Source organism: Rhea pennata, chromosome 12, assembly GCF_028389875.1.
Source record: "Rhea pennata isolate bPtePen1 chromosome 12, bPtePen1.pri, whole genome shotgun sequence".
NCBI classification, from domain to species: domain Eukaryota; kingdom Metazoa; phylum Chordata; class Aves; order Rheiformes; family Rheidae; genus Rhea; species Rhea pennata.
The window spans coordinates 8770189-8784470 of record NC_084674.1 but is presented as its reverse complement, the minus strand read 5'-3'; the positions used below and the strand labels follow the sequence as shown (position 1 = coordinate 8784470).

General features: G+C 49.3%; 1 protein-coding gene across 8 annotated transcripts in view; it reads right to left on the bottom strand.

Moving 5' to 3' along the window:
• The window catches only part of CADPS (calcium dependent secretion activator), a 239860-nt gene extending 225972 nt beyond the window's left edge, over nucleotides 1–13888 (bottom strand). For all 8 annotated transcript variants that reach the window (XM_062585365.1, XM_062585363.1, XM_062585362.1 and 5 more), the window contains exon 1: nucleotides 13508–13888. In XM_062585365.1, the coding sequence (XP_062441349.1) occupies nucleotides 13508–13888 (381 nt within the window). The remainder of the gene's footprint in view (nucleotides 1–13507) is intronic.
• Between the last annotated feature and the right edge of the window lie 394 nt (nucleotides 13889–14282).

Below are 14282 nucleotides of genomic sequence, written 5' to 3'. Positions count from 1 at the left end.
GAAGCTGTAAAGTGTGAGACAACCTTCGTGCTGCCGCAAAGCCAGAGCAGCTCCGGGCAGACTCCGGAGTCATTTCCCATAAAGCCATGACCTCGGCCCAGCCTCTGCAGAGCCCTAAGAGGGCTGTCAGACTCCCAAAGGGCCCAGGGCAAAGGAGTCCAAAATAACAATGTTTCCCACCAGAGCCTGGTAGCAGAGGCAGCCTCATTGCATGGCTCTGGGAGTGCAGAGGGATTTGCGTCCGGATTAACCCCTGTGGCTTCTGTTGTTTCCCAGCCTGGCATAGACACAACCTGCTGTGAGAGTGGGACAGCTCCTGGACCACCTTGGCAAACCAAACCCACACAGATGACCAAAAACCACAGCACCTGCCTCCCACTTTGCTTACCAACTCTCAGTCACAAATCCCTAGTATCAGCTTAATCATTGCAACTGATTCCTGCACCATGTACATGCCCTTAATTGCGAGGGCAGCCTTGCCATGCTAATGAGCCCTGCCTGATTCAAGGCAGCTTCCTGAGGAACCACTGCGGCATCTTGCCTGAGCCAGTCCACCCAGCAAGGGGACTGCAGGCAGGGCATCACACCAGACAGAGCCCCTGGCAGGTGGTGGGGCCTGACGGTTTGCTAGAGCAAGATCCAGGAACACGCAGCATCTGGAGCAGCAGCATGAGAAAGGACACAGGAGAATAAGTAAGCAATGGCAGACTTGTGAAAGGCCCTACAGGCAAGGAAAAGATACTAAATTTGATGAGGCTGAGGAAGGGAGCCAAAGAAGGAATAAATAGAGCTAATGAGAAAACAAGTATTCACGAGTATTCAAAAACCTTTTAACACATTGCTAAACAGCAATAAAAAGGCAATTGAGTTCCGAGATGCATGGAGGATAATTGCATGCACCATAAATAGGTGGTAGGAAGACTGTCCCGCTCGGTAGAATCTGATTCACTTTTGGGGTTACTTCTGCATAGACAGGAATATTCTGGTACAATACAGCTGAAAGAAGAGAGATTACAGAAAGAATTTCTACCACACATCTTTCTGCATGAAAAATGCAGTAAGCAAGGACTTTGCAGTGGAGGCTTTGGAGGTCTTAGCTTGAGGAACATAAAATAAAAGTTCAGCAGCAGAGATACAAAACAGCCTTAGAAAAGACCAGCCTTTTCACGCCAGCCAGCAGCACTGGGGTCTGGACAGTTCAGTGGCTCCGATTCATGGGGAGATCCTTTAACCACACTGGTAAACATGCTCCGCTCCAGCACCCAGGAAATTCTGCCCTATCCAACCCACCATCCTTACATGAGCATGTGCACACAAGTGCCTCCAGTAGCATTTAACAGTAAGCAAAAAGGGAGGTTTAAGAGTGAAATTCAAATGTCAATCCCACTCCTCACCATCCAGGAGCATGCTTTCCAAGCTTCTGTCAGTCTGTTAGTGTCCTGACTACCTGTGCCTCAGGTGTGCTTGCTTCAGTCACACAATTCATCCCCTGAGATGGCTGGCGTAACCCCTTGAAGGGATGCCCACATTTCAGCACAGCCCATACAGGATCACTGTAGCTTGTGCAAGCAAGCAGCTCCCTATTTAAAAAAACAACCTCTTTGATGCTATTCACTGTCCAGCCTCTCCTCCCTACGCCAGCTAGGCTGGAGCAAATGCCATGACTGCCGCAAGGTGCTCTCACTGTCACACGTGCTGCTGGGGGACCAGTCCAAGATACGCCCTGTGGACCAAGGAGCCCTCTGAGAGAAGATCTACCCCAAGAGACTCCTGCTCAGGCAGATTCTTTGCAGCCGCATGACCAACATTCTTAAGAACAGAAAGACATCACTGAGATGTGGGGAACTTGCCGATGACCAGAAACTGTACTAGACAGATCCTTGGCCAATGTAAACCATCACTGCACTATCCAAGTTCAGGACAGCAGTTCGGTTTGGGGGACGGGAGACGCATTTACCTTTCTCCTTTTCTCTCCTGAGGCAGTTAGAAGCTAAAAAAGCAAAACAGCATCCTGGAGCCAAAGGCAGAACTAAGCACTGGATTCACTGACAATTTAGACCCCAGGTTTTCATGAGCCCAACTACCATTTGAGTTGCTTTCCACAGTCTGGTTCAGTGGCTCAAACCTTGCAGAATAGTTGCGTAGACCCCCATCTCAGGGCAGGGAAGGCATCAACTTTTCTGTCTGACTTCTAGGGGGGCACCAAGCACACAGATATGTCTTCCTCCTCTCGCAATGCCCACAGCACAAAGGACCAAATCAGCTGCAAAGCATAAAGGAAGTGGAAAAGCAGTTTTATCTAAGAACTGGGAACAATGTCACCCTGCTCTTTGCCCGAGGCTCTCTTAGGATTCATCTTCCTGAAGGGGGAAAAGTCATTCACAGACCTGAGCACCATAAGTCAATACTTGCAAAGCGACAGAGAAAGGTAGAGAGAAAAGCTGTGACATCTCAGCTCCAAACTCCCCGTCACGTTCAGTACCCTTCCCAGCTTCCCTCTCCTTCCTGCAGTGCCAGCATCGACTTACACTTGGGAGCTGCTCTGCCCTCACGAACGACTGAGCGCACACAAAGTCTCTGCAGTCCTAACTCTGGCTATTTCTTGGCTATACATCAAAAAAAAAAAAAAAAAAAAAAAGAAAAAAAATGCATGCAGCTCAGACAGCTGCATGTCCCCAGATAACAGGACAGATGGTTTTTGCCCAGAGGTCTTACTTGCAAAGGGTGGTCTATGGTGCTGGGGGCGGTGGGGGGGAGGCTGCCAATGCTGGTTTTTGCACCAGGATGTAAGTACTGCTTGTGGGTCACGCAGCCTCGCCTGCTGCTAAGGAAGCGCTTGCTGTGTCCTTGCTTCATCCTTGCACTGTCACCATGCAGGTAACAAAGCAGCTGGCTCCTGCTGCGTCACCCCATTAGCTTCCTTCTAAGACAGTGATGAGTCTTTAATCTCTGATTACAAGAAGGGTGGGAGCAGTCTGCTGGGATGTGATGTAAATCTACAAGTCCAGATAATAAAAGTAAACTCTACATCGGTGCTATGCAAAACATGCATGCCCTTTTGCTGGACCAGGAAGAGATATTAGGATTGTAGAGCACATCCGCCTTTGCTTGACGTTCTGCTTGTGTGATGTCCAAATCCCTTCCTAGTTGCCTAAACCCTCTGCTAATGAGGTGCAAGAGCATCTATCCCTCACTGCCAGCCACCTCTTTATAGCACACCAGGTGACCAAGGTGAAATCCATCTCGCAAAAGCTTAGCTCCCCCTTCCTATTGACAGAAGTCCCAACAACAATCCTGAACAGCTTAAATTTAACCGCTCCCAATTCATCTGATTACTTTTTTGTCTAAAACATAACATCTGAAATTACCCTCTCCTTCTCCCCCCCCCCCAATCAGTCAATGACATCCAATAGGAACATCGAGCCTCAGCCATGCAAACCAGGCTGCGTCTGGTCAGCTGCTCACAGTAAAGCTTCTCCCTTCCACCGTCATCCACTCAGGCCAAATGCCAAAGCCAGTCAACAGAAGCTCAGAAACCTGCCAAAGTGCCTTTGCATTATTTTGTTGTACTTGGCCAGTTGGCTGGACAGCACCTCTATAAGTCTCTCCTTGGGATTAGAGTTTACTTCCAAGCAAAGCACCAATCTGGCTGGATATGAGATGGGTGGTAGAAGGAGCACTGAGAACACTTACAGAAAAATCCGTTCACTTTGCAGGAAGAAAAGAAGTTTTGAGTCCAAATCTGCCTCCTTATTGAACTAACATTTAACATCATGTATCACTTTGGTCAGTAAGGTGCCATATTTATGAAAACTCGTTAGTATTCTCTCAGATAGCAGAGCATCAAATTCTGTCAGCTTCCTTAATCTCATCGTGGTGCTACCAGCTAGGCAGGGTGCACAGACACAGCCTGTCCCTTCCTGCTCCCAGATGGAGTCCTGCTTTCCACCCACTCCTGCAGCCTCCGCCTTCATTCACTCTTTGCCTTCACTCATCCCAGTGAGTCACAGAGCCAGAACCAGCGGGCAGACACAGTCGGCCACTGGGCACTGCTGACTCACCACCCTGTCCAGCCCCTGGCTCGTGCCTGCCGCTGGGAGCCCAAACTCGGAAGCAGCTTTCATGCGGGTACGTCAGCGTGCGAGCAGCTGCTCTTGAATCCCTCCCGCAGGGCTGACTGCCTTTGTAATCTCTGCACCCTCGGAAAGGCAATTGCTGCCCTTTTCCGAGCAGCTCCAAGGCAGTGAGGAGCTGCCCCTTTCAACAGCCCACAGCATGCTCAGGGGGTTCAGGATGGCAAAATCCAGGAACCCGACACACAGCCTTCTGTCGCCTTATCTAGCCAGGTAAAGCCTAGCTAACATCATCTGGACTTTTACACAGTGAATTCCCTGGGGAAGGGAGGATTGCTTCCTACAATAGTCAGCATGCCCTGTACACCCAATCGATTGCAAACTACCATCACAACTAAGAAACATCTGCGATTACTGCAAACTTACAGTATCTGCAAACTTAGTGCTGTCCTCTCCAGCTCAGCACACAGAGGACAAGAGGTAACGGGCACAAACTGAAACACAGGAAGTTCCACCTGAATATAAGGAAGAACTTCTTTACTGTGAGAGTGACAGACCACTGGAACAGGTTGCCCAGAAAGGCTGTGGAGTCTCTGTCTCTGCAGATACTCAACATTTGCCTGAGCCTGTCTAACATGCTTGAGCAAGGGAGTTGGACTAGATGATCTCCAGAGGTCCCTTCCAACTTCAAACATTCTGTGATTCTGAGAGTCAAATTCAGAAGCTCTAGCAGACAAAACTGATGCAATTCACAAGGCAGCAGTCCGGGAAGTGGAAGTACAAGAATGGGTAGATCCCAATAAGATATTTCTTAATAAGTAGCTTCTTCTATTGGTAGTTCCTCAGGGTATAAACTACACCTGGGCAGCCTCCCACAAAGTGGCAGGAAACAACACATAAGGACCATGTAATTTGAATTTCTCACACACCCTGGAAACTGGTCCTTCCCTCCAATTACTTTCCTCCCCTATGTCAGCCAGGTGACTGGAAGCAAAAAATGTCCCCTTCCAGCCCAGCCCAGAGGGCTGCACACACAACAATGCTGCAGCTGCTACTCTGAACACAGGGTTTCTTCCTCTTGCAGAAGCAGGTTAGGCAACGAAAACATCCAAGACAAAGTGCTTCTTTCCTGCTGCCCAAAGTCAAGTGAGTCTTTCCCTGAGCTCCCTACCCAGGCAGAAGACATGGCAGGTGACAAACTTGCAGGGATGGAGGCTACTCTGCTCCACACTTGTGCAGAACTGAGTCCAGTTCATACCTGATGCCACAGGTGCTCAATCTAAATCATGAAGCATGTGGCTGTAAATCCCACCAGAAAAGGGAGCCTGAGACAGAAAGAGAATCCAACTACAGATAAAGCTAGACCTGAAGACTGTTTCACCTTACTCTAAAGACAGAGGTGAAACATGGGCAGGTGCCATGTCCTTGGGTGAATGTCACCCTAATTAAGCCAACAAGACCATTAAAGTCCATAGCTGGACCATTAATGTGCAACCTTACTTTGCCAGAGCATTTGTACATGTGTGTTACGACATCCGATCAAGGTCCTACTAAAATCAGTGGGGTTCATTCAAGAGCTGCGTGTCTCATTTTCAGTCTGCTAAGGTAAATCCTGCAGCACCATCACTGAAAAGAACTCTCTGGGCTAGGAAAAACAAAGAAAAACTTGACCACATCTAACTTAAGTTTCTTCTTCAAACACACACAACTTCTGAGCAAGGGCAGATTCTCAGCACTTGAGTAGTCATAGCTGCATGACTTGACCGAAGCATGTGGCTCAGGTCAGGAACTGTGTGTCTGGGGCAGCTTTCCACGCCCTTTTGCTTCAGCTAAAATACATAGTCCATGGTACATCCTGTAAAGACTGGTCATGAGTGCACTGGAGATGGCCTGTAAAAATAGCCTCTCACAGAGGTCGTTAAGCATCTCAGACTACCTGGTACTACCAAACTGTCAACCTTACTGAGAGAGGCGCATAGATTTTGAACTTTGATAACAACGAACATTACATAGCTTATCCCTAAGTTATATAAACATGTAAATGACTTCTAGAATTTAAGCACCAGAGTCAACATAACAACTCGTTATCAGCATGAACCTCAGACAAACAATACAAAAGATTATCACTAAAAGTGCATATTCAAAGAACAATTGCATATGCTCACACCAAACATTTAGTGACTGCACATACACTTAGTTTTAAGAATTAGGCCCATCCAATCTAGAAGATCCAGTCAAAGCACTTCTTCCAGAACAAGCACCAGATTAGGTTGCTCTGTATATTTTTTCAGTAGCTACAGGGAGGTGATACAAGGAAATGCCCCAAAAATCAATCCCAGAGGCAAGTAGGGAAGGCAACATCTCCACCTTGCCATCTCTGAAGTCCATCCTCCCCACCAGCCCATTCTCATGAAAACATGGCTGGACACTGCTGCTGCTCCTCAGAGTGTGTCCAGTGTGAAGAGAGACTCACTTCTGACCCAATGTGATTTGGTAGTGCCACTTCAGAGCTGCACATTGGTGGAGGGCGGAGAACCAGAAAAGCAGTTCTGGCAAATTTTTCTTTTCCTCTGGTTCTGTATCAACGCTTCTGAGAACTAGGAAGAGAGATGCCATCTTCCCTTGCACCTTGGGCTGCTCCATTTCCGGGGACATGTTAAGAGAAGGAGTTGGAAACAAACCCTACCTTTAAGGGTTGCCCTTCCTTCTGAGTGACAAATGGGAAAAGATCTGCTCAGCACCAAAGAAGGTCTCTTCTCCCACTGTTTTTAAAGATTCTCTATTATTTTAATAAGTCTTAATTTTCAAAGACATACTAAAACACATATGGTTCCCAGAGATCATTTTATAGGCAAAATATCCTGGCTCTGCTGAAGTGACTAGCAGGCTGACATCACCTGAGACTGAAATTCTGCTCTTCAGCTTTATTGATTATACTGTACTCATTGGACTCATTGATTATATGTACTCATTGCATATTACTTGGACTTACATAATTAAGTAGTAACATGATGTTTACCAGGTACCCATCTGGACTAAAGTATTTGTTGTAGCTATAAAGGGTTTGTATATATACATTGCCTGTACCAGTAGTGTGATGGCTGGGATTTTACTACTAAATAACCCTATTAAAAAAAACAAAAAATAAACATAAACGTTTGAGCTAACAAAAAAATACATAGTCAAATGACTTCCTGACCACTTCTTGCTTAGGTGAACTGAGAACGAGTGACTCATTATTCAGCAAAAGGAATTAGAAGCTATGCAAAAGGCAAAGTGCTTCAGGGAGAGCGTCTAGACTATGCAAAGCAAGGCCATAAATAATACTTTTTGTAAATGATGGACTTTAGCAGGGGTTGGAGCTGCATTATCTGATGAGTCTTCTCCACTGTTAGTTCATAACATCTCTGGCCTGAGAGGTACCACCCACAATAATTGAATGATTGGACTACAGATCAGCAACTGCAAAGTTTTACAACAGCCAAAAACCAAGCTTACAGCCTATTTAATTACCTGCTTCCCAATCCAATAAGCTGCAAGTATATAAATAGCCAAAGTATGACAAAAATTTAATATCTGCTAGAATTAAATTAAGATAAGGCACTGACAAAATGAATGATAAGTGTTTTAACTGAAAATAACCATTTTCTGTAGATTCCAGACAATTAGTTAAGTACAGGCAATCATGCTTTTTTCTGCACTGCAAAAGAACGTCACTTCTGAAATGCGTGAAATTTCTTCTCCACGTAAATGTTTCTCCCAAGCACCATTGAAATGTGGCAGGTTTGTCTTCATTTCAGGGTTAGCACAGATCTGAGATTCCCCCCAGATCTCAGTGACACACGTGGCACTCTCATCTGACCATGCTGGTGGCCAGTGCCCACACTGAGCCAGTGAAGCAGCAAAGACAAAGCCTCCAACTATTCTTCCAGAACTTCTGTGGTCACAGCACTAACTACCATTTTAGAAAGCTCACTAGGTTATGATGAGCTCTCCTGCAATTACAGAGCTATGCATGGGGCCCAACTCACACTTTAGATGTGTCTGGACCTTGCATCTACTTCTTGCACAGCACCAGAGAGCAACTGAGAGCAGGGGAAGAGGGGAAAGAAACAAAAAACCACCCCCCCCCCCCCGAAAAAAAAAAAAAAAAAAAAAAAACGCAGTGTGTACTCTGTACCTCTCCTCTTCTGTGGAACCAAGAAAAATCACTCTTCCAAGGGTTTTTTGAATGCAGTAGGGCAGAATCTGGCCATAAATCGTGACTGCCTTGGGAGAACGCTGCTAAGACAAGTCCCAACATCACCTGAGTCACAGCCTGTCCCAGGAGCACAATATGCCAGTAGTTTTAAGAGACAACTTATTTAAGCATAGCATGAGAGTAACAGTTTATCCAGTCAATGATAATGAAGAAATAGATGATTATTTGGACTGTACTAGCTTTATTTTGTTTCTAACTGTTGTAGCATTGTATGCATGCCAAAATGGCAACAATTTGGCATTTTAAGATGTGCTGTAACTGATTTAACAGAGTTTCTGATCCCTCACACTTGTTCAGCAGTAAGTATGGCGCTTAGATCAATCACCGTTCAGCAAAGCACAAGCTTCAGTGCTTTGCTGAATCTGAATGAAAATTTTGGTAGCACACCCTATGTCATTCCACAGGATCCAAATTACAACCCATCTCCACCAGGAGTAGCTCTGGGAATCCGCAACTGACTGAGCTGAACTTTTTCATTCCTCAGTTATCCTGCTGGGAGCTGATGTTAATCTTGTGTGCACCAACTGCCTGTTCCCCAGTTCTGCAGAGGAGAAAAGCACTGCTGGAAAACAACTGAATACAACCATGACTGCTTTAATGCCTGCCCTAATGTGTTCACCACATCTTATTTTCTACGGAGTTCAGAAAGGAGCAACATGAAGAACACGTGTTTTCAAGGGGATGTTGATCATCTGAAGATCTTCCTGCTTATGCTATTTGGAATGAGAAAACACCGATTCCTGTGCTGTACTGTATATTTTGTCTGCTGTGTTTTGTGTCTGTGTTCTGAAGCAGCCGTGGCAGTATGTGAAAAGAGATGTAACCCACATCCTCCCAGCAGCATCCAAGCATGAGCCTGCGTCTGCTTTGCAGCAGACCAGGAGTCAGTGCTTTCACGGGGAGAAAAAAAAATAAAATAAAAGAGACTGGAAGGGGCATGAGGACTGCTTCAGTTAAAAAGACTTGCCCGAGTTCCCCAAGCTACCAGCAAAGCTCTCCTCTCCAAGGCTTTAGACAACTGGACTCAAGTCGAGAAATGCAGAGACCACTGTTGGTTGTCTCAACTCTACTTCCAGCAAGTCAGCATGAGCTAGAGAAAAGGCTAAACACATCCTGGGCAAACAATTAGCAAGCTAAGTACCATCTGTGGCATTAAAACACATTGTTCTGAGCACAAGAGTGCTAACAAAACCCAATTTCCTGTTGATTTGCATCTCGAGGCTGGAGGCTTTGGTGTCTAGTAAGATGCAAGCTCTAACTGGAGTTTTTCCTCTTGGGCCTCGTATTCATAATGGCTTTTCTCAGATTCTCTAGTGTCTAGTAAGGGCTGACCTCACACTGCCACCTTCCTCTCAGCTGGGGTACTTCTTGACTGATCTCCCTATTTTCACAAAACTTTTAAGGGACTATTATCTTGCAGGTCACTGTCTCCCTGTCAAAGGCACTTGAAATTCATAAGTGGCTTTAAAAAGTAATCTAAGAAGGAAGGAACATGCTTCTGCTGTCTATCTAATGAGTCTCTTCTCCTTAGAAAATCAAGCTAGCAAAATGTAAATAAAAACATTTACAGGTATAAAATGGCAAGTGTGTATTTACTCAAGTGAAATCTTAACACAGAAGCATCAAGATTGATAAATCTGAAGCAGAAGTGTAAGTTTGAACATGCTGATCTGGAAACAGTTTTTACCATGTTTCTAAAGTTTCTGAGGTGTCAAGATCAGGAAAATACCAGCTCTGGACAACAAGTGCTTGAATTCTGCTTAGAATTTGAAACAGAGTTCGATACCAGAATAAATAAGCAACGCTATCGCGCCCACGTGCAGCACATACTCAGCTAAGCTGTCCGTTCACGTGTTTCCACCATCCTCTTTGCTTTCATATACGTTGTAATTTAATCAAACTGCATGTAATTATCTTTCTGTTGTAACAGTACCTAAAATATAGGCTTCCTTGTATTTAGCGGGAACCCAAAGTGGTTTACAAGCTATGCAAAACGCTAGGCTGTATTTTCCAACCCCAGAACACTACACGCAGGCATGCTGCTACATAAACAGTAACAGCAGTGTCTGTGCATTACACCACCGTAACGCGCGGCCACCTCTGCACTCAGGATGGCAACCAGCTGCGAGTGCAACACCGCGGGATCGCAGAGGGAGGACTATGCATCTCAGGGAAGGTACCACAGGACCTTTAGCACAGGCAAGAACTTGAATACTGTGACTGCAGCAAAATCAATTCGTCAATTTTTCATTTCTAAGATAATTGCAAAGAATACAGACTGCAGTAGAAGTCCAGGCTCGGCAGTCCGGTTTGCTTGGTGGGCAAAACGGCCCACTCTAGGCCGCGGGCTCCTCCCAGGGAGAGCGACCGGCTCTTACCAGGTGACCCAGAGAAGCTGGGTTGTGCCAGGCAGCGTGCTGCAGGGCGAGGGCCTCCCCTGCAAAGCCACGGGAACCCTGCCCGGGCCACGCTCAGAGGCAGCAGGGGCTCTCCCGCGCTAGGAGCGAGAGGTGCAGACCAGCAGCACGGCCAGACCGTCCCCTTGCAGCGAGCAGCTGTGAGGCCAGACCTCCTTCTCGCAGAGCCGGGCAGGATCTTCCCAGCCGTGCTGGAGACGGGCACCGCGCGCGGCTCAGCAGCCCTCGCCTCTACCCAGCTCAGCCGAAACACGCGCGCGGCGCCGCTCAGCGCCCTGCCGGCACGGGCCCTGGGGCGAGAGCGGCCCTGCGCCAAGCCCGGCTCACCTCCGCGCCTCCCGGGGAGGCTGCGCCGGCCCCAAGGTCTTGCGGTTTCTTTACAGTTCTTCCAGGACAAAACCCTTCGTTTCTAAGCAGGAGGCTGCGAGGGGCAGAATCAAATCACATGCAGAGAAGGAAGCAGTTTATCAGCCCCCGATTGATGGAGAAACTGAGGCAACAGCTCCCACCAGAGCAAGGCCAAAACCTCTTTCTCTCCCGCTTTTTCCCCTCAGCAGAGAAATACTCCACCCTAGTGAGTCCTCAAGCATCCGGTATCTTAGCCACTACAGAAGGCCTACAAATAAACATAGTTCCCACAGATTACTAAATCCAGCAGAACTGTGACAAAAATTCTATGCCCAGGAGGGAAGCAGCCCAACCTACCTCACTCGTTGGTCTGCCACTGAAAACATACCATGGCTGAGCAAGCTAGAAAAGGAAGGGTGGGCTTTTCCCAGAGTGATCTGTGAGGGGAGTAGTGGATCACATGGAGCCCAATAACAAACCTCTTGCTCCAGCAGTGCTTCAATTGACTTTTATGGAGGTCTTAGCTAAAGAAAAAGGACAAGGATTCACTCCCAGAAACTGCCGTGACAAATGAATATAGGAATATACAGAAGAAGAAAACCCGGGATGAATTCACCTTTAAAAGGGTGAATTCAACTTGACATGCATTGTCAAGTTACATTTAGCTTCCCGAATTCCATTTCACTGCTGTGTTTGAGGGGAGAGGGTAAGCCCCTGAAAGATATCTACTTCAGTTCTTTGTATAAATAAACAAAATATATTTTCCTAAACTGTTCATTTCCCAGAGAACAAACTATTTTCTCCCAAGGTCCTGTTTAATCTCCCCATTCCTTCACGTATTCCTGCTAGGTTATAATTTTTCTCATTACTCCTTATTTTTGTTTCATCTGCACTTTATTGACTCCCTTTCCCCTTTCTCTTCCCTCCCCTCTCCATCTGTTCAGAGTGCTATATTTTGATTTCACAGATTATGATTTGCCCTTTCCAGCAACTTATCTCCAGACAACTAAGACTCTGCCTGCTCCTTTGGAAAAACTATTTCCATTCTCCGTTCACTTTTACATGAGAAACAGCTGATGGGTTGGTTAGTTTGTTTTAACTGCTGCAAAACTAGCAATTACTTAAATTTCATTTTCTTTTTCTGATTTGAAGACAGGAAGCAAAAGACAAGAAGTCTTTCAAAGTCCACAGTCTGCTGAAAAGGGTCGTAGGTTAAAAAAATATATAATATGTGAAAAAAAAATCCCCAAACCTAGCTATATCTTCATCTATGCTTTTCACTCAGCAGATAAAAGCAGATCATTCAACCCTCAAGCAACAACAGATTGTCCTATATTGCCTCTAAACTATGTGCAGTACTGATACACTTTCCTACCTCCTTATGTTGCAATGACTAATAATAGTTCTGTAGTGTAACAGAACTGAAAGAATGTCATTTGCATCAATACATCCAGGAGCCTTCCTGACTTATAAAGGTCATTTGTGAACACAGAATGGTATCAGGATTTAAAACTGCAGGCTAAGAAACTTAACCAAAAATGGGAAAAAACAGCCAGCCATTCCAGAAAGCTACGTCCCATCGTGGACCTACTTGGACTGCCACAGGAAGAAAGTCGGCTGTGCTTGACTGAAGCGTACCTGCGTCTGCGTCCTGGAGGAACTTAATTTCTGCTCTAGCCTGTAAGCTAGTACCTTGGTGGAAAGAAAGCCGACAACTGGCAGAGCCAACACCGCTTCTCCCCGCTCGCCGCCGCGCCCGGCCGCGGGGGCCAGGTGCGGTGCTCCTCCCCGGCCGCCGCCCGGACGGACACCGCTGCGCTGCACTGACGCATTTGGGGAGGAATGGGCAGTACTGTGTCAGCAACTTCATTTCAAAGCTCTGCCGCCACGTCTGGCTAACACCCTGGTGCCACGAAGCCCCCTCGCGTGTAAATATTTGCGAGAAGTAGAAACCAGACTTTGCAACTCCCTAAGCCGATGCTCGCACGCCCCATTAAGCGTACTTTGCAGGCAGCACGGAGGAGGCAGTACACAGCCAGCAATTTCCAGCCATACGACCTATTTTCCTCCTTCAGAGGACTTTCAGAGAGCCCAAACCCCGAGTTTCCGGAATTCCCGTACTGGATAGCCCAGAGCGTGCCACACGCCAACGACGGCTCTGGGCGCTGGGGCGGGAAGGCGGCGGGGCGCTCCGCCGCACACCGCGCCAGGCAGCCGCCCGCCGCCCCCTTCCCGTGCGGGGCCAAGGTGCCCCGCGGCGGGCTCGCCCTTGGGGCGCCCCGACGGCGGCGGGCCCGGGCAGCGGCCGGGACTGGGGCCAGGCCGGCTGCGGGAGGGCTCGGCGGGGCGGGCAGCGAGGGGCCGACGGAGCAGCGGCAGGGCGGAGGGGCGGGCGGGCGGGCCGGTACCTTCTGCTGCCGGCGGGCCATGTCGGTGGGCTGCTTGGCGTTGAAGGGGTAGGCGATGCAGCGCATGACGAAGACGTAGAGCTGCAGCTTCCTCTTCCTCTCCTCCTCCTCGCGCTGCAGCCGCTCCAGCTCGTCCTTCTCCTTCTCGCTGGCCACCGAGGGGCTGGGGCTGGCGGGCCGCGCCGCGCCGCCGCCGCGCCCGCCCGGCTGCAGCCCGCCGCCGCCGCCGCCGCCGCCGCCGCCGGGGCCCGGGCCGGGGCCGGGGCCCTCGCCGGGGCGGCTGGGCGAGAGCCGCGCGGCCGCGGGCGCCAGCGCCTCCTTCCCGCTCTCCTCCTCCACCAGCTCCTCCGACTCCTCCTCGCTGGACGACGGGTCCAGCATCGCGGCGGCGGCTCGGCTCGGCTCGGCGCTGCGCTGCGCTACCCGCCTTGGCTCCGCTCGGCTCGGCGCTGCCCGGCTCGGCGCTGCCCGGCTCCGCGCGCCGCCGCGCCCCGCGCGCCGCCGCCGCCGCCGCCCGGCCCGGCCCGGCTCGGCTCGGCCCCGCCCCGCGCGCCCCGCCCCGCCCCGCCCCCTCGCTGTGCGCGCGCGCGGCGCTGGCCGCGGTGCTGCACGGCGGAGGCGAGCGCAGACCCGGCGGAGGGGCGGGTTGGGGGGGGGGGTGGGAGGAGATGCGCCCGCCGCGCATGCGCCCTGGCAGCTGCGAAGGCGCGGCCCGCCGCCGGGCGGGGGAGGGGCAAGGCCGCGCCCAACGGCCGCCGCCAGGGCTGGTGTGGCC